The 25,459-nt window shown below is 30.8% G+C and overlaps 6 protein-coding genes across 6 annotated transcripts; 4 read left to right on the forward strand and 2 right to left on the reverse strand.

Annotated features, from left to right (window-relative positions):
• Positions 1 to 423: 423 nt before the first annotated feature.
• On the reverse strand, positions 424 to 2,085 carry Taf12 (TATA-box binding protein associated factor 12). The gene is made up of 3 exons (XM_085189876.1): positions 1,699 to 2,085; positions 1,339 to 1,531; positions 424 to 671 (listed from the first exon to the last, which is right to left on the reverse strand). Exons 1-3 carry the CDS (start codon positions 1,900 to 1,902, stop codon positions 544 to 546), a joined length of 525 nt encoding a protein of 174 aa, XP_085046002.1. The 5' UTR covers positions 1,903 to 2,085; the 3' UTR covers positions 424 to 543.
• A 408-nt stretch (positions 2,086 to 2,493) lies between these two features.
• Positions 2,494 to 8,506, reverse strand: LOC146536197 (nuclear RNA export factor 1-like). The gene is made up of 10 exons (XM_085189872.1): positions 8,145 to 8,506; positions 7,461 to 7,800; positions 7,247 to 7,364; positions 6,824 to 6,896; positions 6,121 to 6,261; positions 5,048 to 5,243; positions 4,586 to 4,782; positions 3,818 to 4,012; positions 3,325 to 3,440; positions 2,494 to 2,662 (listed from the first exon to the last, which is right to left on the reverse strand). The coding sequence occupies exons 1-10, from the start codon at positions 8,274 to 8,276 to the stop codon at positions 2,515 to 2,517; spliced, it is 1,656 nt and encodes a 551-aa protein (XP_085045998.1). The 5' UTR covers positions 8,277 to 8,506; the 3' UTR covers positions 2,494 to 2,514.
• Positions 8,507 to 11,141: 2,635 nt separating this feature from the next.
• On the forward strand, positions 11,142 to 12,392 carry LOC146536198 (zinc finger BED domain-containing protein 4-like). Its single transcript, XM_085190517.1, has one exon. It carries the CDS (start codon positions 11,142 to 11,144, stop codon positions 12,390 to 12,392), a length of 1,251 nt encoding a protein of 416 aa, XP_085046643.1.
• Positions 12,393 to 17,166: 4,774 nt separating this feature from the next.
• LOC146536199 (zinc finger BED domain-containing protein 4-like) lies at positions 17,167 to 18,417 on the forward strand. Its single transcript, XM_085190518.1, has one exon. It carries the CDS (start codon positions 17,167 to 17,169, stop codon positions 18,415 to 18,417), a length of 1,251 nt encoding a protein of 416 aa, XP_085046644.1.
• A 2,298-nt stretch (positions 18,418 to 20,715) lies between these two features.
• Positions 20,716 to 21,568, forward strand: LOC146536200 (peptidyl-prolyl cis-trans isomerase FKBP2). The gene is made up of 2 exons (XM_085189954.1): positions 20,716 to 21,182; positions 21,280 to 21,568. The coding sequence occupies exons 1-2, from the start codon at positions 20,997 to 20,999 to the stop codon at positions 21,535 to 21,537; spliced, it is 444 nt and encodes a 147-aa protein (XP_085046080.1). The 5' UTR covers positions 20,716 to 20,996; the 3' UTR covers positions 21,538 to 21,568.
• A 1,159-nt stretch (positions 21,569 to 22,727) lies between these two features.
• Positions 22,728 to 25,277, forward strand: Alg2 (alpha-1,3/1,6-mannosyltransferase Alg2). The gene has a single exon (XM_085189953.1). The coding sequence runs from the start codon at positions 22,897 to 22,899 to the stop codon at positions 24,160 to 24,162; it is 1,266 nt and encodes a 421-aa protein (XP_085046079.1). The 5' UTR covers positions 22,728 to 22,896; the 3' UTR covers positions 24,163 to 25,277.
• The last annotated feature ends 182 nt before the right edge of the window (positions 25,278 to 25,459 follow it).

Raw genomic sequence — 25,459 nt, forward strand, 5'->3', positions numbered from 1 at the left:
AAAATCACATTTAAACTCATTGACTATATTATAGTGAGATATTAGTTTGATTTGTGTTAGATTATGGCGTGGCCATGACAATTGGCTATAGTTAATTTTAGGCTTACTTAAAATGATATTTTATAATTTTATAGTATTAGATTATGCTCTCAGTATTCTTTAGGGTTGCGACAAAATTTAAGCAATATTTTATGTATTCATTTCTATTTTACATTGGTGTTATTTAACATTCCAAAACAACAGAATATTATGCATTATTCAAAATGTAAGCCTTGACTGTGATTTATGGTTTGTTTACCAGTATTTTATTCACATAATTTATTATGGTTTTTTCTTACGCTTAAGTTACTTGAATGTGATTTGTATGTACTTATTTTTTTGTGTGTACTTTTTATTGAAACATTGTAACAATGAAATAATAAAGAGTGTTATAAAAATATTTTTTATTTTTATTAATCAACCCTTTCCTTAAACTTAATTGAACTATTAATATAAAATAGAAACCTTAGATGTAGGTAACATAGAAAAAGAAACGCAACTTATTTAATATTTCTTAATAGTTTTTCTTATAAGAGCCATCCTTTGTTTGTGAGCTTCAGTCACGGCGGCACGTTTGTATGGTCTTAATTCATCATTTCCAAAACCAGGGATCCACATATTCCACTGACGTTCTGTAATAAAAACAAATTATGTAAGAATATTTTTAACTATTTTAAGGTGTTATTTGACACTTACAAATAAAAGAAACTCTAGTAATTATTAGAAAACATAAAAAAAAATCTTTGAACTGGTGTCGAGGCAGTGCAGTGTTGAGTTCCACCACTCAACAGGCAGAATTGCCTCCAGAATTTGGCGGAAAGTGGGGCACTGAGTTTCTTAACACTAGGTTCCCTCTGCCTACCCTACTGTATGCAGGATACAGTGTGAAGCTGATTTAAAAAAAAATATATCATGGAATATGAACACCAACAGTGGACAGTTGTTTCAATTGTTAGTTGTTACACTTTTTATGTTTTCTAAAAAAGTATTTATTTTTATACATATACATCAATGATGATTTTACAACACCTCATTAATAAAATGGTTATAGCATAGCAGTCAGCACATATGATTTTTAGAAAATATAAAATTTATCACCCAAAAATAAAGACATGCTGTTTTTTTGAACATACAATACAAAAGTTACTGGTAAGAGTAGACCTCGATTGACCTTCAGTAACAATTTCATTTAATGCAAAAAGCATGAGAACCAAGCACCTAAATTAGGTTCTTACAGTATTACCTATGTTTCAACCAATTTAAAATATAAAAAATTGCCCATAATCTTATTACACTTACCTAAATGTAACTGAACATCTTTGAGCTCTACGTTTGGAGAATGTCTATGCTTAGCGAGGGAACATGAGGCATTTAGAGTTGTATCAATGAAATCATCAGCTAACTGTAAGAGCATCTCTTCAACTTCTTCATCTAATTGTACTGTAGGATCAACTTCTCTCACTAATTCTTGAAGCCTTGGCCTACTTAGCAACTAAACAAAAATTAATAAATTCAGATTAGTTCTAAGAATTATTAAGGTTAATATAATGAGGAAGAAATATAATGTAACTTTCTGTTACATTATATTCCTTGATTATGACGTTCCGATTATAATATTTGTGTTGTCAAGAATACAAATTATGATGTCGAAATAATTACCTGTGTAGTCTGGTCACCACCACCTTGATTGATTTTAGAACCCGCTTGTTGAGTGCCCATGGGACTATGTTGTGAAGGTGAGCCCTGGATCGAAGTGGATTGTAGTTGTGGGCTTTGAAGAGGATTATTTACGAATTGCATATTTTGAGAGTTGATTGTACCTATCGCTGGCATGTTTGCTTGTGCCAATGAATTATTTGCCATTAGAGTCGTACCACTATTTAATTAGATACATAGAGACGTTTTGTATATAAACTTTAAGGTTAAGTAAACAAATATATTAATAACTATTTAGTTAGATTATAGTCCCACCGTCAAATTAATGTTAAAAATAAAATTAACATTTTGTCTTGACATTTGACAATGGCGTTTACGTTCATTCAATGATCTCGATTTGACATATTAATGTTAAGTAATAGTGATGTTATTGTAAGATTGCAGATTGTTAAATCGATTTAATGATTAAAATTTTTTTTAGTAAAATCGATTAAAATTGAATAATAGAATATTTCACTAGTCAACTATACGGATAATGTTTGTAGACTATAAATATTTGGATATTGTAAAAATATCCCAATACAGGTGTGAATTGGCTGAAGCGGTCGGTCAATAGTAACTTTCATAGAAAATATTTTTTGTAATTACTTTTGTAAACCAATTTTTACTAACACTAACTACTACAACTACAACTAAGTATATAATACAGCCAGACTACTGCAAAAAATTAATTTATATTACGTAAAATAAATAGATTTATCGTTGTGTTTTATACACAAAGAATAAATGAAACCAAAATTATTAAAATTCAATGCTTTATTAATCCACATCATCATCTAATAAAGATGATATATCTGAAATATCTTCATCTACTATCATTTTATCGTTACTAATTTTATTGTTTTTTAAGTCTTGAGCAAACGCTTTCAAAGCCAGTCGCAAATCCCAATCGTGATATAAAAGACGGCTGAAATATTTAAAGTTAAGTAATAAATATTTAAGTTAGTTTGAGCCCCGCAGGGGGCGCCCTTGCGTCGTCGGCACTGCCCACAGGCAGCCACATAGTGCCTGCATATTTTCAGGGCCAGAGTACCCTCTGCCCTACCCACCCGGTGTCGCTGTAAAGGCCAATAGGGCTAACAGCATTAAATTCAAGTCCGAAAAAAAAAAATAAATTTAAAGTTAAATAAAGTTTAAAGGTAATTAAGTTAAATATTTTTGTAATAAGATTTAAAATTAATTGACCTAGAAGATTCGATTCGCATCTGGTGGAGGCTATTACTCTCACTTCGCCATTTTAGAGACATAGCGCGGCTTTGAGTTTCGAAACTCAACACGTCTAAAATTTGGGCGTAAAACAAAGAAAGACATAATTTATAACGAATTATATGAATTATTCTCGATTCTTCTTTTCTGAGGCCGTCGCATTGCAGGAACACAAGCGTGTTGCCGTAAACGGGACGGTTATAAGTTCGATTCCCACTTCGAATTTAAATTTAAATTTAAATTTTTGGAATTACCATGCAGGTAACGACGCAAAGCGTGGTGTTGAATTCCCTAGACGTAGCACTAGGTACCTAATGCTTACTTTGCTATATGCAGGGTGTAAAAGGGGACAAATGTGCTTACGCTTCAGCTTCAGATTTCTTCAATTGCGTGTAATGAATAAACGCGGTGCATATTATATCTCTTTCCTCTTTATCTGGGTTGATGAGAGTTAACTGATTCAAATGCCTCACTGGATGCTAAGAAATAAAATAAAACATATTACATTTTAATTTATAATACTGTTATTGTAAAGAATATCCTATTGGTTATTCTATATTATGTCTTAGCTTAAAGTGTAAACCTGCTAGAACATTTTTTATTTTTTCATTATGTACATTTTTATACCATTCGAAAGTAAAAAAAAATCACTAAATCGACCTTTATTTTATTACATCTATATTTTATTACATTACATCGTTTAGAATAAGAATCAATTTTCGAAAGTGTAAACTTTCTTATAAAATATGTTTCGCTCAGTTTTTCCAAATCTTTTTTTTATCTTGGGACGGTTCCTGCTACCCTGCTATATGCGAGATGGAGCGTAAAGCTACACTTACTTATATAATTTACTTACTTTAAAACTACTCTTTATCATATCAGGTGTAGCGAAGGAAACAGAAAACATTTCATGTACAATTTTGTAAAATGACATTGTATTAGCAGAATAAATGTCAAACATGAATGTTCTTCTAAAATGCATGAAACGCTCAGAGCCGTCCTTGAGGTGTTCCTTGTATACTCCTTCAAATACAACTGTTAACACTTTGTTCTGAAATGTTAAGTAAGCATTAATAAAACAAACCGAACAAGCGCGAGTCGGACTCGCCCACCGAGGGTTCCGTACATAAATTGGAGATCTCTATCTCTCATTGAAACCATATATATTTTTTTAAAGTAAATGTAGAAATACGATTATTTGAGAAAATTAAGGGATCGTAGACTTGAATATATCCTTTGAATTTCAACTCGATATCTTCAAGCGTCCCTGAAATGAAGGCTCCTGACAGACAGACGGACGGGCAACAAAGTGATCTTATAAGGCTCCCGTTTTCCATGCCATAGTAGAGACTGTAATGGCGCAGAGGCACGAGTGTGTGACTGAAAACGCGACAGGTTGTGGTTTCGATTCCCACTGGAGGGGAATCAAATATTTAATATTTTTATTTCTTCGCTCTGGTGTCGAGACAAAATACCTCTACTCAACACGCAATGCCTCAAGAATTCAGAAACTGAGGAATGGAGTGTCTTAACACTAGGTTCCCAAGTTTCTTGTGCCTACCCTTTTACATGCGGGATACAGCTTGATGCTATACAGAAATAACACAAAATATAACAAACTAACATCATGTCTCAAAACATCAACAGTGAAAGTACTGGGGTCGTGGGTAGTTCTCGGTAATTGAGACAACACGGACGTAATGGCAGTTTTCTTCTTATATACTCTTCTGTAATTGAAGTTCCATTCTTTATGTTTTGGGTTTAATATGTTTCTTGAGTGCAGTATGTAATTTTGAAGTGATTTGATAGATTCATCTGCTTCTGTAAATGAAAAACAAATTACAAATGATAACAACTTTATTATTTTCATTTATTTATACACAAGAGCACTATATATGATACAAGAGCACAAGGTCCAAAGAGGTGCGGGTTCAAATCACTATGTTCAAATTTTTATGTTTTCTGAAAAAGAAAATATTATTATTATCGCGAATTTAATGGTAATAACAGTATACTTTTATAGTAAATTCTCTGTCTACCCTGATACTTGCGGGATCCAGTGTGAAACTGAAAAATAATACTACACCTGTAAAAGTATGTGATATCGTCAAATAAGCTACTTCATCATAAAAGTCTTCCAATTTTGATCTCAATGTATCGTAATGTGCAAAATATAATGAAACAAATTTTTCTATTATCATCTTTGTCTTTTTGTCTGTCACAGCTAGGAAATTATTATAAAAGGGTATCATCAAGCCGTGCTCGTTTAGTTTCACGCCATCCTGAAATTTTATAAAAATTAATATCATTTTAGCTTCAGCAAAGCAGATTCCCAAATTTCCTAATTTATGAATCTATAGGGCATAGATTCACAAATTAGGCAATTTAGGAATCTTCAAGGATCCAATTTGATAATGTTTAATATGAAATTAAAGACACAAAAAAGGTTTACTTTATAGGTCACGATTGATGGAATTAATTAATATACTTATTAAGAAAACGTACAAAAAGTTTGAACGTAGCGGGATTTGATCCCGCGCCTTTTTGGAAACCGTCGCAGGTTCAAATCCCGTTACGTTCTAATTTTTATATATTTTCTTAATAAGTGTGGAATAACACTTTAAAAAGATTTAAAAAGGAGTAGAGAGATATATTTTATAAAAATAACTACAAAAGTAATACACTGACACTACATAACAATGTCTGTAGAACTTATGTAAGCTTTTAAGATTTATTAGAAATTGAATATCTTTAATGACTACAATTATTTTCTTAACTGTTAGTAATTATATATTTAAATACTTCACATGTAAAAAGACCTAAATGCATAACCAAAACATTTTATTCCACAGCCTTTATTAAAAATAAGCTTTACATTGTATTACAGATATTTCAAACAGCTTATTGTGTCATAATGTTATGTTTCTTTTCCTAAATTATTTTAAGTTTTGGATTGGAGATCTTTATGCATTTTTGGGATAAAATTGAATTGGGGATTATAATTTTTTAATTTAATCTTCTAAATATAACTATAACTACTATAATTATAACTACTACTTCTACTAATACTATACCAACTAATTATAATTCAATTGAGATAAAAAATCCAGTAACTTTTTTTTGTATGAAAAGAAAAAAATATAAAATAGCAAAACTTACCAATTCAGTGAGTCTAGGGAATTTGAGACTTAATTGTTTAATGTATGCCATAGGTTCCATATTTTCACAAAGTGGGTTGCCTTCCACCCATAGTTTCTCTATCTTACTACTTATTCTATGCAACTCAGATATTGATGGAATCTTTAAAATGAAATAAAAAGTTTATACATATATATACCTACTAGCGGTCCGCCCGCGGCTTCGCCTGCGTGAACTACGTTATTATTAATTTCTGCCTCCATGGCTACGTCCTAGTGACGTCCATGCAAAATTTGAGACTCCTAACATTTGTAGTAACGAAATTTCATACAAACTTTGAACCCCAAAAACAACCCCTTAGAAGTCGAATATTGCAAATTCCCGTCTTAGCGAGCACCTACGTCCTATAAATAACTCCTATGCAAAATTTGAGATTTCTAGCACATGTAGTTTCTGAGATTTCGTGATAAGTGAGTGACCTTTCGATTTTATATATATAGATATGGATTAATTTTATACCTTCATGTTGTATCCCGCATATGGGTGGTACCCAGTGAGTGGTAAAATTCAAAGCTGCGCTCAGTCTGGTTGCCAAACCAATGAAAAGGAATCATCTCAGAGTGGTAATTGAATCCACAAACGTCGCGTTCACACTGTGCCACCGCTCCACAACAACACAATTAAAGTAATAAAATACAAACAATATTTCAAATCATCCACTTACATTATTATTACTAAGATTAACTTCAATGAGATCTCCTTTAATAAAGAAATTCAATATTTCCAGGGGCACTTGGCTGAAATATAAATGATAAACTTATAATATAATAATTAATATAATAATTTATACTTTAATATTATGCAGTTACTAAAGAAATAAAACAAATATAAATTAATATTGTAAATGCAATATATGTAGAGTAGCACACACCAGGGCGAAGTATAGCAACAAAGCATCTGGTTGAAAATGCTAGTTGTGGGTTTCATTCCCATTAGAAGGACTGAATTATTTTCATTTTCTCTCTCTGATAACAAGTGTGGCTTCCAGATTTTCAACTCAATATGCAAATCTGGATTGAGTGTCTTAAGCCTTTGCCTACCCTGCATTGTGTAAAGCTAAAATAAAATTATATTTCTATTAAGTTACCTTAAATTATTGTTACTTAAATTCAAAATTCTAGTATCTCGTCCCATCCTTATCATAAGTAGCTTAAAATGCGCTAATAAAGACAGTTTGTAGAAATGTATGTTTATTCGTTGAAATTCTAAAAAAACAAAATAGTATGTTTAATTACACAAATACATAAGTAAACAATACTATACAAAAAAATATTAGATTTATAATATTTTTTATATTTTACCTTCATCATTAATAAAGTTGGACAAATTCAATTCAAAGTTTTCTTTAAATCGTAAACTGACAACTCTTGAAACAATATCATCAATAGTCAACTTCTTTTTAAAAAAGTAAACTGAGTTTTTATCATTGAATAATATATCAATATTGACCATGCTACGAGAGTGAGGGAACATGAAGTCCAATTTGATGATTTTTAATATGAAATTAAGGCTGCATGTATAAAAAGTTGTTAGACTATTTTGTGTCTCACAGTGTATTGGTACAAAAGTTACACCAAAATAATCAGTTAGCGCTTGAAATAATTGTGTACTAGCAGCACACACGTCCATCCAGTTATGAATCTGAAATATTGTTGCGAATATAAGATTTTATTTTTAATCTAAAACACAGGATTTTGTAGCAGAGCCACAACATCTGACTGTAAATATGAACGAGGTAGGTTTTTATCTCCACTCTGAGGAATAAGTTATTTTTATTTTCTTGCTTTTGATTTTCACTAACATATAATAACAAGAGAAAGGCATGTGAAGTTCCTCGAAAATTGGGAAGGGATTGGGTAGAACGGACTATTAATACTTATTTCCCTGTCTATCCTCTCAAAAGCGGAACCTAGCGTAAAAACGCTTTTAAAAAATTATAGATAAATAAATAGTGTAATTTTTATATAACTTTACTGAAAACATACCATTATTTTATGAAATGAATGTTTCATAGCTTCATCTTCTGAAGCTAAACAATTTTCTAAAAATTCAATGAGCGGCTGGGTAATAGTCACTCTGTTCATAAGGAACTTTTTATATTTGCTTATCTCATCCATGTTCAAAAATTTCAAATGTTATACTTGATAAAATAGAATTGTTTTAAATTGTAGAAATCAGATTATATTTCTACAATAAAAAACACATTTATTACTTAAATATATATTCTCCCAATACGCTTTTCATAAATAATAGCGATTCTGTATTATATTTTACAATCGCGTTATTTAGCAAAATACATTTGCTATTTATTATTATATACTATTTAATATTTTTTATTATTATAGTAAACAGTTGTGATTTGACATTTGATATAATAATATTGTAGTAGACATGGGCGTTATGTAGCATCACTAGTTTCAGAAACTGCTTACAAGCCAAATCACGGCATAACTAGTTTCGGGCTGTCCTCGAAACTAGCTACGCGTTATTCGAAACTACGCACATGTTATGTTGTGGTTATGTGTCTGTACACATAGCCATTATTTCACATACGTAGTTTCATGAGAGTAAGCAGTAAGCACTAATCAAGTTACATCGACACTAGCACAGTTGTATCTCGCTCTATTATGCCGTGCCGCAAGAAAAAAAGAGACGAAAATAGGCGAATTTGATCGCACATTTTTTTATATCGATTACTGGAACAAAAACATTGTACTTTTTTGCATTATACACGCAATGAAACGAAAAAGCGATTCTAAAATTTAAATGCAGAAGTAAAACTATAAATAATATTTATGAAAATTTCAAGAAAAACCATATTATTTTTAATAGCTATATTGACACTTACTTAGTTGCATCTCGCTCTATTTTGGTACGTTCCGCAAGAAAAAAAGAGATGGCAGTAACTTAATATGTATGCGTTTATGCAATTTGATCGAATATTATTTTATATCGATAATTACAATAAAAACATGTTTTATTATTACACACGAAATAAACGAAAAAGCGATTTAAAATGTAAACGCACAAGTTAAATTGTATGAAATTAAACTAAATTATACATAATTTTTTTTAAAATTCAAAAAGAAACTATATTATTTTTAACAGCTACACCAACACTAGTATAGTTGCATCTCGCTCTATTTCAGTACATTCTGCAGAAAAAGAGGCGGCAATAGTTGAACTTGTATGCAATTTGATCGATATTATTTTTATATCGATAATTAAAACAAAAACATATTTTTATTACACGCCCATGGGACCAAAACTGTAAATGCTCACGTTAAATTTTACGGAATTAAACAAACCATAAATAATTTTTTTTAAAGTTAAAAAAAATCGACATATATTATTGTTATTTTAGTATAGTTTGAGAATTATACCGAACAAAAAAGAGCCTAAAACGTATTAAGCGTTATTATTTATTAGTAAGTAATTTAAATTAAACAACTATCCCTTTTTAAAGATCTAATAACTGAAAAAGAAAAATAAGTGAATAAAAATTTATTATATAAAACCTTCCAGAAATATTCCAGAAATATTGTAAATCAGAAACTACTTAACCTATGAAACTCTGAATTTACATAATTTCGAATATTTGATCTTTTTAAATAGAAAACGATCACCTTGATATGACTTTAGTTTCCGAGAAATTTGTGGATAAACATATTTACACTTGCAAAATTTAGTCGTACCACGTATAGCGTTTAATCATTAAACAGAATTTTAATAAAGTAACTTGAAAAATAATGAAGTGTAATGAAAACTATGTCTATTGAATATTTTATATGTGTGAAATAAAAAAAAATGCACGTCAAGGCACAAGCGTACAATTGTAAACGCGATTGGTTATGGGTTCGATTCCCACTCGAGGAAATTAAATATTTGATATTTTTCAAGTTCTGCATTCCTAGGTTCCCTCTACCCACCCTGATATGTGAGGGATACAGAGTGAAACTAAAAAAAAAATTGTAATAAATTTTATTTTATATAATATAAATATAATTATTTTACTTTATTAACTACATCCCTATGAAGTATAAATATTTATCCCTAAGCCGTATTTTTAAATTTTAGTTTTAGAAATTTAGGCAGTTAATAAGTGCCAAGTGGCGATTAACGAAAGTCGTTGACTTGAATTGTGAACAAAGTGTTTTGGTGTAGTTATTACTACGTCTTTTATAAAGTATATAAAGTGTAAATGATTTTTTTTTATAAACTTAGTGAACTTAATGAAAAACAATTTAATAATAAGAAGATTTAGATTACGTTTATTTTTTTTATAACTATTTTTAAGTTTTAAAAGAAAAATGTCGCGCGCAAATTTAAGTGTTTTATGGGAATTTTTTACAAAAAATGACGTTTTAGAAAAAAAAGCTAAGTGTAATATTTGTGGAGAAATTTACAGTTATAAAAGCTCGACGGCTAATTTAAAAATACATTTGAAACGAAAACACTTAAGCGCTTATGAGCAAGTCTCTACGGCTCAATTAAATTTACGTGCTCCTATTCAATTAAACCAGGTACCACATACAGTAAATATTGCAGCAGACCAATCTGTACAGCCTTGTACTTCATCGTCACTACCTGGTTCCTCTACCTTGTTATCCACGTTCCACCATTCATCTCAACAACGGATTGAAAGGTATGGCACGGCGAAAAAAATTTCGCTAGATACAAAAAGAAAAATAGATAATGATTTAATAGAGTTATTTATTGACAGTTATCACCCATTTTCTTTGGTTGAAGAACGGGCATTTAAAAAGTTCGCTCGATGGATACCCGGCTATCAATTGCCATCAAGAAAAACGGTATCTAATATTTTAATACCTAATTTGTATAATAAGACAACAGAAATAATAAAAAAAGAAATCTCAGACATAGAAAATGTATGTTTAACGACCGACCTCTGGACATCTAGAGTTAATGATGCATACCTTGCCATAACTGGACATTATATTGACAAAAAATTTCAGATGAAAATGGTACTTTTAAAATGTGCAATACTAACAGGTCCACACAGTAGTGCAAATATTCAAAATTCCCTTCTGGAAACTACTGAAGAGTGGAATGTCACCAAGAACGTGAATTTTGTTGTAAGTGATAATGCTCCAAATATTAAAAAAGCCATAAAAGACTTGGGCTGGAAGCATTATGGGTGTTACGGACACACCCTTAATTTGATAGTTCAAGATAGCCTACAAATTGTACAAACCAGTCTAGATAAAGTAAAATGTATAGTCCGCCACTTCAAAACAAGTACCATTGCCTTAGAGAAGCTTTTGAAAACTCAAACACAAGACAAACCAGACCTAATACCAAAGCGCCTAATTCAAGATGTTCCAACCAGGTGGAATTCCACATACCATATGGTTGAGAGGTTTGTGGAACTCGAAAGCTACATTCGTGCCACAGTAGCCGTATTAAAAAAAGACTTGCCAATTATTTCAAATGAAGAGTGGACCGTGATCGCGGAACTTTGTAAAGTGCTGAAACCATTTGATGAAGCTACTAAGGCGATGAGCGGTGAAAATTATATCACTGCTAGTTCCATCATCGTTATGACTAGATGCCTTAAGGGATCGTGTGATCAACTTAAGATTGAAAATTTCACAGACATAACGAAAACGGTAATTTCAGTGCTTCATTCCGGATTGGAAACCCGCTTCGAAGGGGTGGAGAGGAGTGGAACGTTTTCCATTTGTACGTTCCTGGATCCCAGGTATAAAAATAATGTTTTTTTAGATCCTCAAGAAGCATCTAGAATAAAAAAAAAAGTTGAAGAAATGATAGCGGCAAATATTAATAGGCGAAGCTATTATGACCAACCGTCGGTGGCTCCTACAGCAGATCCAGTCACCAAAGATAAATTTTCACCATGGGCAATACTTGAATCTCTTATAGGCAAACAGCAACAGACTGGCACTCCATTATCGCGTGCCATAAGAGAAGTAGACTCTTACATTAATGACGAGTTTCTACCAGTCTTTGACGACAACGGGAAGTTTAATTCTCCGTTGGCTTGGTGGGGATCAAATAGTCATTTATACCCAAATCTAGCCGTTTTAGTAAAACAATATGGCAATATTGTTGCGACTTCCGTTCCTTGTGAGCGAATATTTAGTAAAGCTGGACTGATGATAAATGAGCGTCGCACCCGACTAAAAACAAATAGAGTGACTCAATTGACATATTTAAATTCTAATTTAGATCCAAATCGATTCAATGAGTAAATAGTATATATATACATAAAAGTGTGAATAAAAAAATACAAAAAAATCATACACAAACAACAGTAAATATTTCATATTCTGTAGCCCGCACACAGCAGGGTAGGCAGATGGAACCTAGTGTTAAGACACTCCATTCACCACTTTCCGCCTAATTCTGGAGGCATTGTGTGTTGAAAGGCGGAAGTTAACGATGCTCTGCCTCGACACCAGAGCGATGAAATGAAAATATAAATGTAAATAAATATTTAATTTTCTCGAATGGGGATCGAACCCGCAACCGTCGCGTTACAGTCACGTCCTTGTGCCGCTGCGCCATGACTTCCTCTACAAACTATATAATTAAAATAAATATGTAAAATTCTAAAAATATTTATTAGAATCAAACTCGGAACTTCATTGTGCAGCACATATGAATTGTTAACCAGTTCCGAGTTTTTTTTTGCTATGCGTGACGTAGCTTTCTTAATGTTTATTATTTATTAAAAGAGTCGGTTACAATCGCTTGCGACGTTCACTTCACACTTGTATATCTTAAGCACGTTGGAATTTTTTATGCGATCTACTAAGACTTTTAAGAATTCCAGTTCAGTTATTATTTTATTTAATTCATTAATTAAGAGTCAATTAGAATATTGTTCAACTATCTGGAATCCATATTATGAAACACATACAAACTGATTAGAACGAATTCAAAAAAAGTTTTTAAAAATGTTATCTTTCAGAGATCACGAAGTACGATGACTTATTAAAACATTATAATATGTTAAAATATCACATCGCAGAACGTTGATGATTCGTTACGTTTGTATAAAGCTCAACAGACAAAATATTTTATATAAGTAAGTATATAAAGAATTCATAACTGAGCTTACAATTTTTATATTTTTTTTAAGATCTTAAATGTAGGTTTTGTATTTTGTTATTTTTTTGTTTTATATTTAGATATATTCAGTTGTAAAATTTAATTTAAATTTAAATATATTTTATTTAGTTCATTTTTTTATAATTAAAACTGTGTTTATGTTTTTTTTTGTAATTTATTTATTTCAACACTACAGACGCTTGGTCCGTACCCTTTTTTACTTTATTATTATATCTAATTTTCTTATTATACATATAATAAATACATCATTGTTTTTATACATACAATTAATATCTATTATAAGAAAATATTATTTTTAACTTTATATTGTTTTATAAAATTTCACTTAGATCTAAGGTGTTAAGCGAGCTTTATTATAATATTATATTTAACAATTTTACACATTTCTAGTTATACATTTATAGCTGTATTTATGTTATAAGTTCAAGTTTATGAGCCTCTTTTTGTAGTTTTTTGTAGTAACGTTGGCTTCCTGATAAATAAATAAATTGTGCTTCACGCTGTTCCCCACACACAGCAGGGAAAGCAAAGGGAACCTAGTGTAACACTCCGTTCCCCACTTTCTGCTTCAAATATTAATTTAAATAAATATTTCATATCCTCGAGGGATCGAACCCATAACCAGCCGGTTTTACAGTCACACTTTGTGCCTCTGCGATATGACTGGCCTCAAGTTTCATTCAATTTTAAACCTTATTTTCTCCATTACGTGTCAGTTTTTGCTATTTTGTTAAATTTCTTTTTCCATTCTGTAAGTGTAAAATTATTCCCTCTTTTTTTGTATATATCTTGTGTGTTAAATAAATTTGGTCAATTTTTCCACATAATTTGGAATTTTAATTTTACTCCGTAATTATAATACATCAAATATTATTAAATAGCGATCAGCGAAAAACGATATAAAATTCTGTATATTAAAAAATATATATAATAATGTGTAAATAAAAAATGTATAAAAATTATTGTATATAAAATAAATAATTAAATTTTAGCAGCTAGATATTGTAATGTAACCTAAAACGTTTTCGTAATCATAACTATGAAAGTAATCGTATTAAACTTACAACTGCTTATGAAGCATTTGTAACTAGTTACAGAAATAACTAGTTTCTGAAACTAGCTACGCGTGTGTCCGAAACTAGTGATAACTGGTTATGCTTAAAAGACGTTACGGCCCATGTCTATATTGTAGTGAGGGCTAGGGTTGCAACTAACGATTGCTCACAATCGATTATGATAATCGAAATTAATCGATTGTTCGATGTCGGCTCACGGCTGCAGCTCTGACTGAGCTGTAGACATGGGCGTTATGTAGCATCACTAGTTTCAGAAACTGCTTACAAGCCAAATCACGGCATAACTAGTTTCGGGCTGTCCTCGAAACTAGCTACGCGTTATTCGAAACTACGCACATGTTATGTTGTGGTTATGTGTCTGTACACATAGCCATTATTTCACATACGTAGTTTCATGAGAGTAAGCAGTAAGCACTAATCAAGTTACATCGACACTAGCACAGTTGTATCTCGCTCTATTATGCCGTGCCGCAAGAAAAAAAGAGACGAAAATAGGCGAATTTGATCGCACATTTTTTTATATCGATTACTGGAACAAAAACATTGTACTTTTTTGCATTATACACGCAATGAAACGAAAAAGCGATTCTAAAATTTAAATGCAGAAGTAAAACTATAAATAATATTTATGAAAATTTCAAGAAAAACCATATTATTTTTAATAGCTATATTGACACTTACTTAGTTGCATCTCGCTCTATTTTGGTACGTTCCGCAAGAAAAAAAGAGATGGCAGTAACTTAATATGTATGCGTTTATGCAATTTGATCGAATATTATTTTATATCGATAATTACAATAAAAACATGTTTTATTATTACACACGAAATAAACGAAAAAGCGATTTAAAATGTAAACGCACAAGTTAAATTGTATGAAATTAAACTAAATTATACATAATTTTTTTTAAAATTCAAAAAGAAACTATATTATTTTTAACAGCTACACCAACACTAGTATAGTTGCATCTCGCTCTATTTCAGTACATTCTGCAGAAAAAGAGGCGGCAATAGTTGAACTTGTATGCAATTTGATCGATATTATTTTTATATCGATAATTAAAACAAAAACATATTTTTATTACACGCCCATGGGACCAAAACTGTAAATGCTCACGTTAAATTTTACGGAATTAAACAAACCATAAATAATTTTTTTTAAAGTTAAAAAAAATCGACATATATTATTGTTATTTTAGTATAGTTTGAGAATTATACCGAACAAAAAAGAGCCTAAAACGTATTAAGCGTTATTATTTATTAGTAAGTAATTTAAATTAAACAACTATCCCTTTTTAAAGATCTAATAACTGAAAAAGAAAAATAAGTGAATAAAAATTTATTATATAAAACCTTCCAGAAATATTCCAGAAATATTGTAAATCAGAAACTACTTAACCTATGAAACTCTGAATTTACATAATTTCGAATATTTGATCTTTTTAAATAGAAAACGATCACCTTGATATGACTTTAGTTTCCGAGAAATTTGTGGATAAACATATTTACACTTGCAAAATTTAGTCGTACCACGTATAGCGTTTAATCATTAAACAGAATTTTAATAAAGTAACTTGAAAAATAATGAAGTGTAATGAAAACTATGTCTATTGAATATTTTATATGTGTGAAATAAAAAAAAATGCACGTCAAGGCACAAGCGTACAATTGTAAACGCGATTGGTTATGGGTTCGATTCCCACTCGAGGAAATTAAATATTTGATATTTTTCAAGTTCTGCATTCCTAGGTTCCCTCTACCCACCCTGATATGTGAGGGATACAGAGTGAAACTAAAAAAAAAATTGTAATAAATTTTATTTTATATAATATAAATATAATTATTTTACTTTATTAACTACATCCCTATGAAGTATAAATATTTATCCCTAAGCCGTATTTTTAAATTTTAGTTTTAGAAATTTAGGCAGTTAATAAGTGCCAAGTGGCGATTAACGAAAGTCGTTGACTTGAATTGTGAACAAAGTGTTTTGGTGTAGTTATTACTACGTCTTTTATAAAGTATATAAAGTGTAAATGATTTTTTTTTATAAACTTAGTGAACTTAATGAAAAACAATTTAATAATAAGAAGATTTAGATTACGTTTATTTTTTTTATAACTATTTTTAAGTTTTAAAAGAAAAATGTCGCGCGCAAATTTAAGTGTTTTATGGGAATTTTTTACAAAAAATGACGTTTTAGAAAAAAAAGCTAAGTGTAATATTTGTGGAGAAATTTACAGTTATAAAAGCTCGACGGCTAATTTAAAAATACATTTGAAACGAAAACACTTAAGCGCTTATGAGCAAGTCTCTACGGCTCAATTAAATTTACGTGCTCCTATTCAATTAAACCAGGTACCACATACAGTAAATATTGCAGCAGACCAATCTGTACAGCCTTGTACTTCATCGTCACTACCTGGTTCCTCTACCTTGTTATCCACGTTCCACCATTCATCTCAACAACGGATTGAAAGGTATGGCACGGCGAAAAAAATTTCGCTAGATACAAAAAGAAAAATAGATAATGATTTAATAGAGTTATTTATTGACAGTTATCACCCATTTTCTTTGGTTGAAGAACGGGCATTTAAAAAGTTCGCTCGATGGATACCCGGCTATCAATTGCCATCAAGAAAAACGGTATCTAATATTTTAATACCTAATTTGTATAATAAGACAACAGAAATAATAAAAAAAGAAATCTCAGACATAGAAAATGTATGTTTAACGACCGACCTCTGGACATCTAGAGTTAATGATGCATACCTTGCCATAACTGGACATTATATTGACAAAAAATTTCAGATGAAAATGGTACTTTTAAAATGTGCAATACTAACAGGTCCACACAGTAGTGCAAATATTCAAAATTCCCTTCTGGAAACTACTGAAGAGTGGAATGTCACCAAGAACGTGAATTTTGTTGTAAGTGATAATGCTCCAAATATTAAAAAAGCCATAAAAGACTTGGGCTGGAAGCATTATGGGTGTTACGGACACACCCTTAATTTGATAGTTCAAGATAGCCTACAAATTGTACAAACCAGTCTAGATAAAGTAAAATGTATAGTCCGCCACTTCAAAACAAGTACCATTGCCTTAGAGAAGCTTTTGAAAACTCAAACACAAGACAAACCAGACCTAATACCAAAGCGCCTAATTCAAGATGTTCCAACCAGGTGGAATTCCACATACCATATGGTTGAGAGGTTTGTGGAACTCGAAAGCTACATTCGTGCCACAGTAGCCGTATTAAAAAAAGACTTGCCAATTATTTCAAATGAAGAGTGGACCGTGATCGCGGAACTTTGTAAAGTGCTGAAACCATTTGATGAAGCTACTAAGGCGATGAGCGGTGAAAATTATATCACTGCTAGTTCCATCATCGTTATGACTAGATGCCTTAAGGGATCGTGTGATCAACTTAAGATTGAAAATTTCACAGACATAACGAAAACGGTAATTTCAGTGCTTCATTCCGGATTGGAAACCCGCTTCGAAGGGGTGGAGAGGAGTGGAACGTTTTCCATTTGTACGTTCCTGGATCCCAGGTATAAAAATAATGTTTTTTTAGATCCTCAAGAAGCATCTAGAATAAAAAAAAAAGTTGAAGAAATGATAGCGGCAAATATTAATAGGCGAAGCTATTATGACCAACCGTCGGTGGCTCCTACAGCAGATCCAGTCACCAAAGATAAATTTTCACCATGGGCAATACTTGAATCTCTTATAGGCAAACAGCAACAGACTGGCACTCCATTATCGCGTGCCATAAGAGAAGTAGACTCTTACATTAATGACGAGTTTCTACCAGTCTTTGACGACAACGGGAAGTTTAATTCTCCGTTGGCTTGGTGGGGATCAAATAGTCATTTATACCCAAATCTAGCCGTTTTAGTAAAACAATATGGCAATATTGTTGCGACTTCCGTTCCTTGTGAGCGAATATTTAGTAAAGCTGGACTGATGATAAATGAGCGTCGCACCCGACTAAAAACAAATAGAGTGACTCAATTGACATATTTAAATTCTAATTTAGATCCAAATCGATTCAATGAGTAAATAGTATATATATACATAAAAGTGTGAATAAAAAAATACAAAAAAATCATACACAAACAACAGTAAATATTTCATATTCTGTAGCCCGCACACAGCAGGGTAGGCAGATGGAACCTAGTGTTAAGACACTCCATTCACCACTTTCCGCCTAATTCTGGAGGCATTGTGTGTTGAAAGGCGGAAGTTAACGATGCTCTGCCTCGACACCAGAGCGATGAAATGAAAATATAAATGTAAATAAATATTTAATTTTCTCGAATGGGGATCGAACCCGCAACCGTCGCGTTACAGTCACGTCCTTGTGCCGCTGCGCCATGACTTCCTCTACAAACTATATAATTAAAATAAATATGTAAAATTCTAAAAATATTTATTAGAATCAAACTCGGAACTTCATTGTGCAGCACATATGAATTGTTAACCAGTTCCGAGTTTTTTTTTGCTATGCGTGACGTAGCTTTCTTAATGTTTATTATTTATTAAAAGAGTCGGTTACAATCGCTTGCGACGTTCACTTCACACTTGTATATCTTAAGCACGTTGGAATTTTTTATGCGATCTACTAAGACTTTTAAGAATTCCAGTTCAGTTATTATTTTATTTAATTCATTAATTAAGAGTCAATTAGAATATTGTTCAACTATCTGGAATCCATATTATGAAACACATACAAACTGATTAGAACGAATTCAAAAAAAGTTTTTAAAAATGTTATCTTTCAGAGATCACGAAGTACGATGACTTATTAAAACATTATAATATGTTAAAATATCACATCGCAGAACGTTGATGATTCGTTACGTTTGTATAAAGCTCAACAGACAAAATATTTTATATAAGTAAGTATATAAAGAATTCATAACTGAGCTTACAATTTTTATATTTTTTTTAAGATCTTAAATGTAGGTTTTGTATTTTGTTATTTTTTTGTTTTATATTTAGATATATTCAGTTGTAAAATTTAATTTAAATTTAAATATATTTTATTTAGTTCATTTTTTTATAATTAAAACTGTGTTTATGTTTTTTTTTGTAATTTATTTATTTCAACACTACAGACGCTTGGTCCGTACCCTTTTTTACTTTATTATTATATCTAATTTTCTTATTATACATATAATAAATACATCATTGTTTTTATACATACAATTAATATCTATTATAAGAAAATATTATTTTTAACTTTATATTGTTTTATAAAATTTCACTTAGATCTAAGGTGTTAAGCGAGCTTTATTATAATATTATATTTAACAATTTTACACATTTCTAGTTATACATTTATAGCTGTATTTATGTTATAAGTTCAAGTTTATGAGCCTCTTTTTGTAGTTTTTTGTAGTAACGTTGGCTTCCTGATAAATAAATAAATTGTGCTTCACGCTGTTCCCCACACACAGCAGGGAAAGCAAAGGGAACCTAGTGTAACACTCCGTTCCCCACTTTCTGCTTCAAATATTAATTTAAATAAATATTTCATATCCTCGAGGGATCGAACCCATAACCAGCCGGTTTTACAGTCACACTTTGTGCCTCTGCGATATGACTGGCCTCAAGTTTCATTCAATTTTAAACCTTATTTTCTCCATTACGTGTCAGTTTTTGCTATTTTGTTAAATTTCTTTTTCCATTCTGTAAGTGTAAAATTATTCCCTCTTTTTTTGTATATATCTTGTGTGTTAAATAAATTTGGTCAATTTTTCCACATAATTTGGAATTTTAATTTTACTCCGTAATTATAATACATCAAATATTATTAAATAGCGATCAGCGAAAAACGATATAAAATTCTGTATATTAAAAAATATATATAATAATGTGTAAATAAAAAATGTATAAAAATTATTGTATATAAAATAAATAATTAAATTTTAGCAGCTAGATATTGTAATGTAACCTAAAACGTTTTCGTAATCATAACTATGAAAGTAATCGTATTAAACTTACAACTGCTTATGAAGCATTTGTAACTAGTTACAGAAATAACTAGTTTCTGAAACTAGCTACGCGTGTGTCCGAAACTAGTGATAACTGGTTATGCTTAAAAGACGTTACGGCCCATGTCTACTGAGCTGCAACATTAACGAGTCCACTACGCCATATGAGTCATAATATGATTTGTAATTCTTTGGTTTTTTCTATTACAATATCTAATAGGAATCCTATTTCTTAACATATTAAATTAAAATTATTATTAAAAATTATTAATTAAAAAGTTTATAATATCTATATTTTTTTAATACTCTGTATCAAATCTCGGAATAAGGTCGTTCATTGACCGGCATTATTTAGGTTATATAAATACATACATACATTCCTATTGTTCTGCCGTCTGCCGAAGTCTGGTAACTCTGGTATCTGTGTTTCAGCCTTCAGGCAATAGGCTTTTTAATATTATATTTTTATTTCATTCATATTTGATATATTTCATTATTGTTTTATCATAGCTTATGCGTTAGCGAACTAAAATTTCTACTGCTTTAGTTATCTAATTTGATTGTCAACACTACTATTAAATAAAGTAAATATTGATTTATATTCTGGAATCTTTATTAACTGCTGTTAAAAAAACAAAAACAATGTCTAATTTAGCATTGATTAACATTTGCAAAATAGCTTTGTGTTTATTAATTTTTATGAGTGTCATCCAACATGTTGTTATAGCCTCTAATAATCCAAAAAAATTACAAATAGGGATAAAAAAGCGTCCTACTGAATGCCCTATCAAAAGTAAAAAAGGAGATCTCCTGCATATGCACTATACTGTAAGTTACATTTTTGTATTATAATATAGTATACTGTAGCACATTGGCTATATTGTATAATTTATATAATGTAAATAATGTTCATATGTATTTTAAGGGCACTTTGGAAGATGGTACAGAGTTTGATAGCTCCATCAAACGTGGCAATCCTCTTACTTTCAACCTTGGATCAGGTCAAGTGATTAAAGGATGGGATCAAGGCTTAATTGGGATGTGTGAAGGAGAACAAAGAAAATTGGTAATTCCACCAGAACTAGCATATGGGGAGGCTGGAGCGCCACCTAAGATACCCGAGTCTGCAACTCTCACATTCCATGTAGATCTAGTCAAAATAGAAAGAAGGGATGAACTTTAAATAATTAGTTCATTAAACACTTTTGGAACAATAGATTGTTTTAATTATTAAGTCCATGCATGAAATAGTTACAACTTTTTTTACCTGCTAGCTGTATCCTGTACATAGCAGGGTAGGCAGAGCAAATTTGACAACATAGTTTACCACTCTATTGACATTAAGAATCTTTGGTTCATCAATTTCTGTCTCATTGCCAGAGTGTGGAAATGAAAATATTAAATATTCCATTTCCGAGTGGGAATTGAATTGATTTGCTTATGCTCTTGCATCACAATTGGCCTTTTACAACTTTGCTTACATAATTACATAGATAAACAGTTTCTAACAGATTTTGTAATATATAGATTACTGTAAAATTTATTAATTACTAATATTGATTTTGTTATAAATGTTCTAATCAAACAGTAATAAAAGTATAAAATTTGCAAGTATCCAAGTAACTCTTTAAGCTTTACATTACTTATCTTCTACCTCAACCAAACATATTTGTGAAGGATGTGCATATATTTGTCATCATCAATTTCACTTCATATTTTGCATCTCGTCCTTTCTTTATTTCTTTCAAATACCAGAACCTTCATCTTAGTTGCATTCGGACTTAAACCTTTATTTTGTCATTCTTTCTGAGTGGAGGCCATTGTCTAACTCTCATTCTAATGAGCATTTAAAATAATTTAAATATAAAATTTTATAAAGACATTAAATAAATATATAATGTAAGAAACATTTTTCAATATACTACCATCTAAATCAACATCACACATTTTATTCATTCTTTATATACATTTCTGGTACCGTATCTAATTTATTTAAAGGGCGAGGCCGTCGTAACGCAGTGGGATAATCGTTTGTCTAGTGTGCGTGTTGTAGATTCGATTCCCGCTCGGTGAAATTAATTATTTAATATATTTTTGAAGCCAGTTGTAACGTAGGGGCACAAAATGTGACTGTATACCGCCACTCAACAGTCAACACGCAATACCCCCAAAATAATATATTTATTGCGCCGTTTAGTGACGACGCAGTTTCGCGGAATTTTCGGGGAGGGTCATATTTTTTTCACTAGATTTCCTCTGCCTACTCTGCTATATACTGGATAGAGCGTAAAGCTAAAAAATACTAAGATTTTAACAGTTTTTATTAGATGAATGGAACGGAATTCACGTTCATGTATGACATTGACATGACTATAATAAAAATTGAAACGTCAAAGTAAAAAATAACGCTGATGAAAATGTCGGCGTATTGAAATATTAGACAATATGTACTGTGTAGTGTGCAATATTACATTCAGAAAAACATAGAATACATTAAAACTTATAACAACGCGTGTTTTTACCCTCGTAGTTAACAGTAAAAATGGTTAAAATACTGTTTTTGCATCCAGACCTCGGCATCGGAGGAGCTGAGCGGTTGGTGTTAGATGCTGCACTAGCCTTCAAAAGCAAAGGCCACGATGTAGCTTTTTACACGAATCATCACGATACTTCTCATTGTTTTGCGGAGACCAGAGATGGAACTTTTCCAGTGACAGTCATTGGTGATTGGATCCCGCGTGCTATTTTCGGACGGTTCAAGGCGGCATGTGCGTACGCTCGTATGGTATTCGCTGCTGCTTATTTAGCATGGTACGTCATTCCAGCTGAAGAGCCCACTTTGATATTTTGTGATCTTATTTCTTTATGCATTCCATTTTTAAAGATGGCACGTGGGCCTTTCCGAGTTATATTTTATTGCCATCATCCAGACAAATTATTGACTACTGAAGGTGGTCTTCTTAAAAAAATATATCGCGCTCCTTTAAATTGGTTGGAAGAGCTAACTACTGCTAAAGCTGACAAAGTTCTTGTGAACAGCAAGTATACAGCTAGAGTTTATCAAGATGCATTTCAGAAAATAAAAGATATTCCTGATATTTGTTATCCTTCAATAAATACTGATTTCTTTAAAAAAACAATACCATTAAATCTAAAAGAAGTTGTGCCCGTTGGTACAGACAAGATAATTTTTTTGTCAATTAACAGATATGAAAGAAAGAAAAATTTAAAATTAGCATTAAAGGCATTAGAAGCATTAAAACACCTTATTGATGATTCTGATTGGGATAGAATACATTTAATCATGGCTGGCGGTTTTGATCCCATAAATTTAGAGAATATAGAACACTTCATGGAACTTACAGATTTGGCTTCAGAACTAGCTTTAGATGATAAGGTTACATTCATGAAATCTCCCAAAGATGTTGAGAAAGTATCTCTTTTATATAACTGTACTGCATTAATATACACACCATCAAATGAGCATTTTGGAATAGTACCTCTAGAAGCTATGTATTATAGTAAACCGGTTATAGCAGTCAATAGTGGTGGACCAACTGAGACCATTGTCCATGATGTGACAGGCTTTCTTTGTGAACCTGATAGCCAATCATTTGCCGCTGCAATGAGTGAATTAGTCATAAACCCAGAGTTATGTGAAAGATTAGGAAAGTCTGGAAGAAAGAGATTTGAAACTAAATTTTCTTTTGAAGCCTTTACTAACCAATTGGATGGCATTTTAACAAGGGAACGGCAGATTATTTCCGAGGCCCGCGCAATTGAATATGAGGATAGGAAACGCAAATAACAGGATGCCAACACTCAAACAATATGTGATATTGTATGAGTGTCATTAAAGTATTGATCTCTTGTGATTTGTTTTGAGTTTAGATGGTTATATTACTATTGAATACTATTTTTAAAACCCCAATCATATCTTGGCATTTATAATTATAATTATAATTATAAGTAGACATTGAAATTTGAAATGCATAACCAAATGGCCTTTAAGAATAATAGACAAATATTAGTAGGAACATTATAGAAAAGTTTGTGATTAACATTATTATCCTAAAAGAAGCTTTGTGTGAAGAAAATATATCATAGCAATATAACTTAGGAAGTCTTAGGTATATATTTCTATTTACTGTAAAATATAGCTTGTTACATCTATTACAGCTTAAAGTTTTAATTACTAGACATAAATGAAAATAGATTTGAATTATAAACATACTTAAGTGTCCATACTCTACTATGTCTCTACTATGTCCATACTCTACTCTGTTTACTATTAAAACTGGCTTTCACCGCATTTATGCAACATTTTGATGATTTAGAAAATTGAAAATTATAGTTCCAGAAGCTATAAAGAAATGTTAATTTAAGTAAATTATATTTTTTATAATAGGTGACATATTTTTTATAAATTGAATCATATAATCTTCGTTTTTGTAGATTTTTATAAAAAATTTAATATTGTTATATACAATAAAGTGGTATTACATAGAAAGATCAAATAGTTAATGTTTTATCTAATAAAACATCTATTTTTTCATTAATATAACTTAATTAATCATTGTATATTTGCTTTGAAGTGTAATATAAAGCTAAAAAAACTAATTAAGTATTTACACTAATTAATGTGATATTTTATTTATTTAGGTGCAGATGTTAAAACTTTAATGTTAGCGAATACATAAGTACACGATAGCTTAGTACTATATTGAAGCATTAATAAAAAAGAAATTTATTTAATAAATAATAGTTAAAAAAGCACATTAATAACTAATAATTTTCCTTCCTTAATAACATAACTATTTGCACTTGTTTAAGAAAATAGATTTGAATTTTGTTTCATTAATGGTATACTTCAGCTTATGTTATAACTTTGTCTAGAAATAAAAAATATTTTGAATTATAAAACTTTCTTTTAATTTTCATCCATTTGGTTTCTTCTAATATGTAATATGATTCATTGTATGAAAGTGATGAAATCTTTTTTTAACTTCATGTTTTATCAGAATAGGCATGGAAAACCTTTTGCTTTTCGCAAAATTTTTGAGATTACGTTTAGTTTGGCGGAACTTAACGCTGCACTTCGTCCA

The sequence above is a fragment of the Heliconius melpomene genome, chromosome 9 (genome assembly GCF_056956725.1).
Source record: "Heliconius melpomene rosina isolate 202511_hmr_F chromosome 9, ASM5695672v1, whole genome shotgun sequence".
Classification (NCBI taxonomy): Eukaryota; Metazoa; Arthropoda; class Insecta; order Lepidoptera; family Nymphalidae; genus Heliconius; species Heliconius melpomene.

Coding starts and splice junctions, on each gene's coding strand:
- Taf12 (XM_085189876.1), bottom strand. CDS start 1,902: ATGGCAAATAATTCATTGGCACAAGCAAACATGCCAGCGATAGGTACA. Junction 1,532..1,698: donor GTGGTGACCAGACTACACAG/GTAATTATTTCG, acceptor ATTTTTGTTTAG/TTGCTAAGTAGGCCAAGGCT. Junction 672..1,338: donor AGATGTTCAGTTACATTTAG/GTAAGTGTAATA, acceptor TTTTTATTACAG/AACGTCAGTGGAATATGTGG.
- LOC146536197 (XM_085189872.1), bottom strand. CDS start 8,276: ATGGATGAGATAAGCAAATATAAAAAGTTCCTTATGAACAGAGTGACT. Junction 4,013..4,585: donor TTGATGTTTTGAGACATGAT/GTTAGTTTGTTA, acceptor TTAACATTTCAG/AACAAAGTGTTAACAGTTGT. Junction 3,441..3,817: donor TGATAAAGAGTAGTTTTAAA/GTAAGTAAATTA, acceptor TTTATTTCTTAG/CATCCAGTGAGGCATTTGAA.
- LOC146536198 (XM_085190517.1), top strand. CDS start 11,142: ATGGTACTTTTAAAATGTGCAATACTAACAGGTCCACACAGTAGTGCA.
- LOC146536199 (XM_085190518.1), top strand. CDS start 17,167: ATGGTACTTTTAAAATGTGCAATACTAACAGGTCCACACAGTAGTGCA.
- LOC146536200 (XM_085189954.1), top strand. CDS start 20,997: ATGTCTAATTTAGCATTGATTAACATTTGCAAAATAGCTTTGTGTTTA. Junction 21,183..21,279: donor TCCTGCATATGCACTATACT/GTAAGTTACATT, acceptor ATGTATTTTAAG/GGCACTTTGGAAGATGGTAC.
- Alg2 (XM_085189953.1), top strand. CDS start 22,897: ATGGTTAAAATACTGTTTTTGCATCCAGACCTCGGCATCGGAGGAGCT.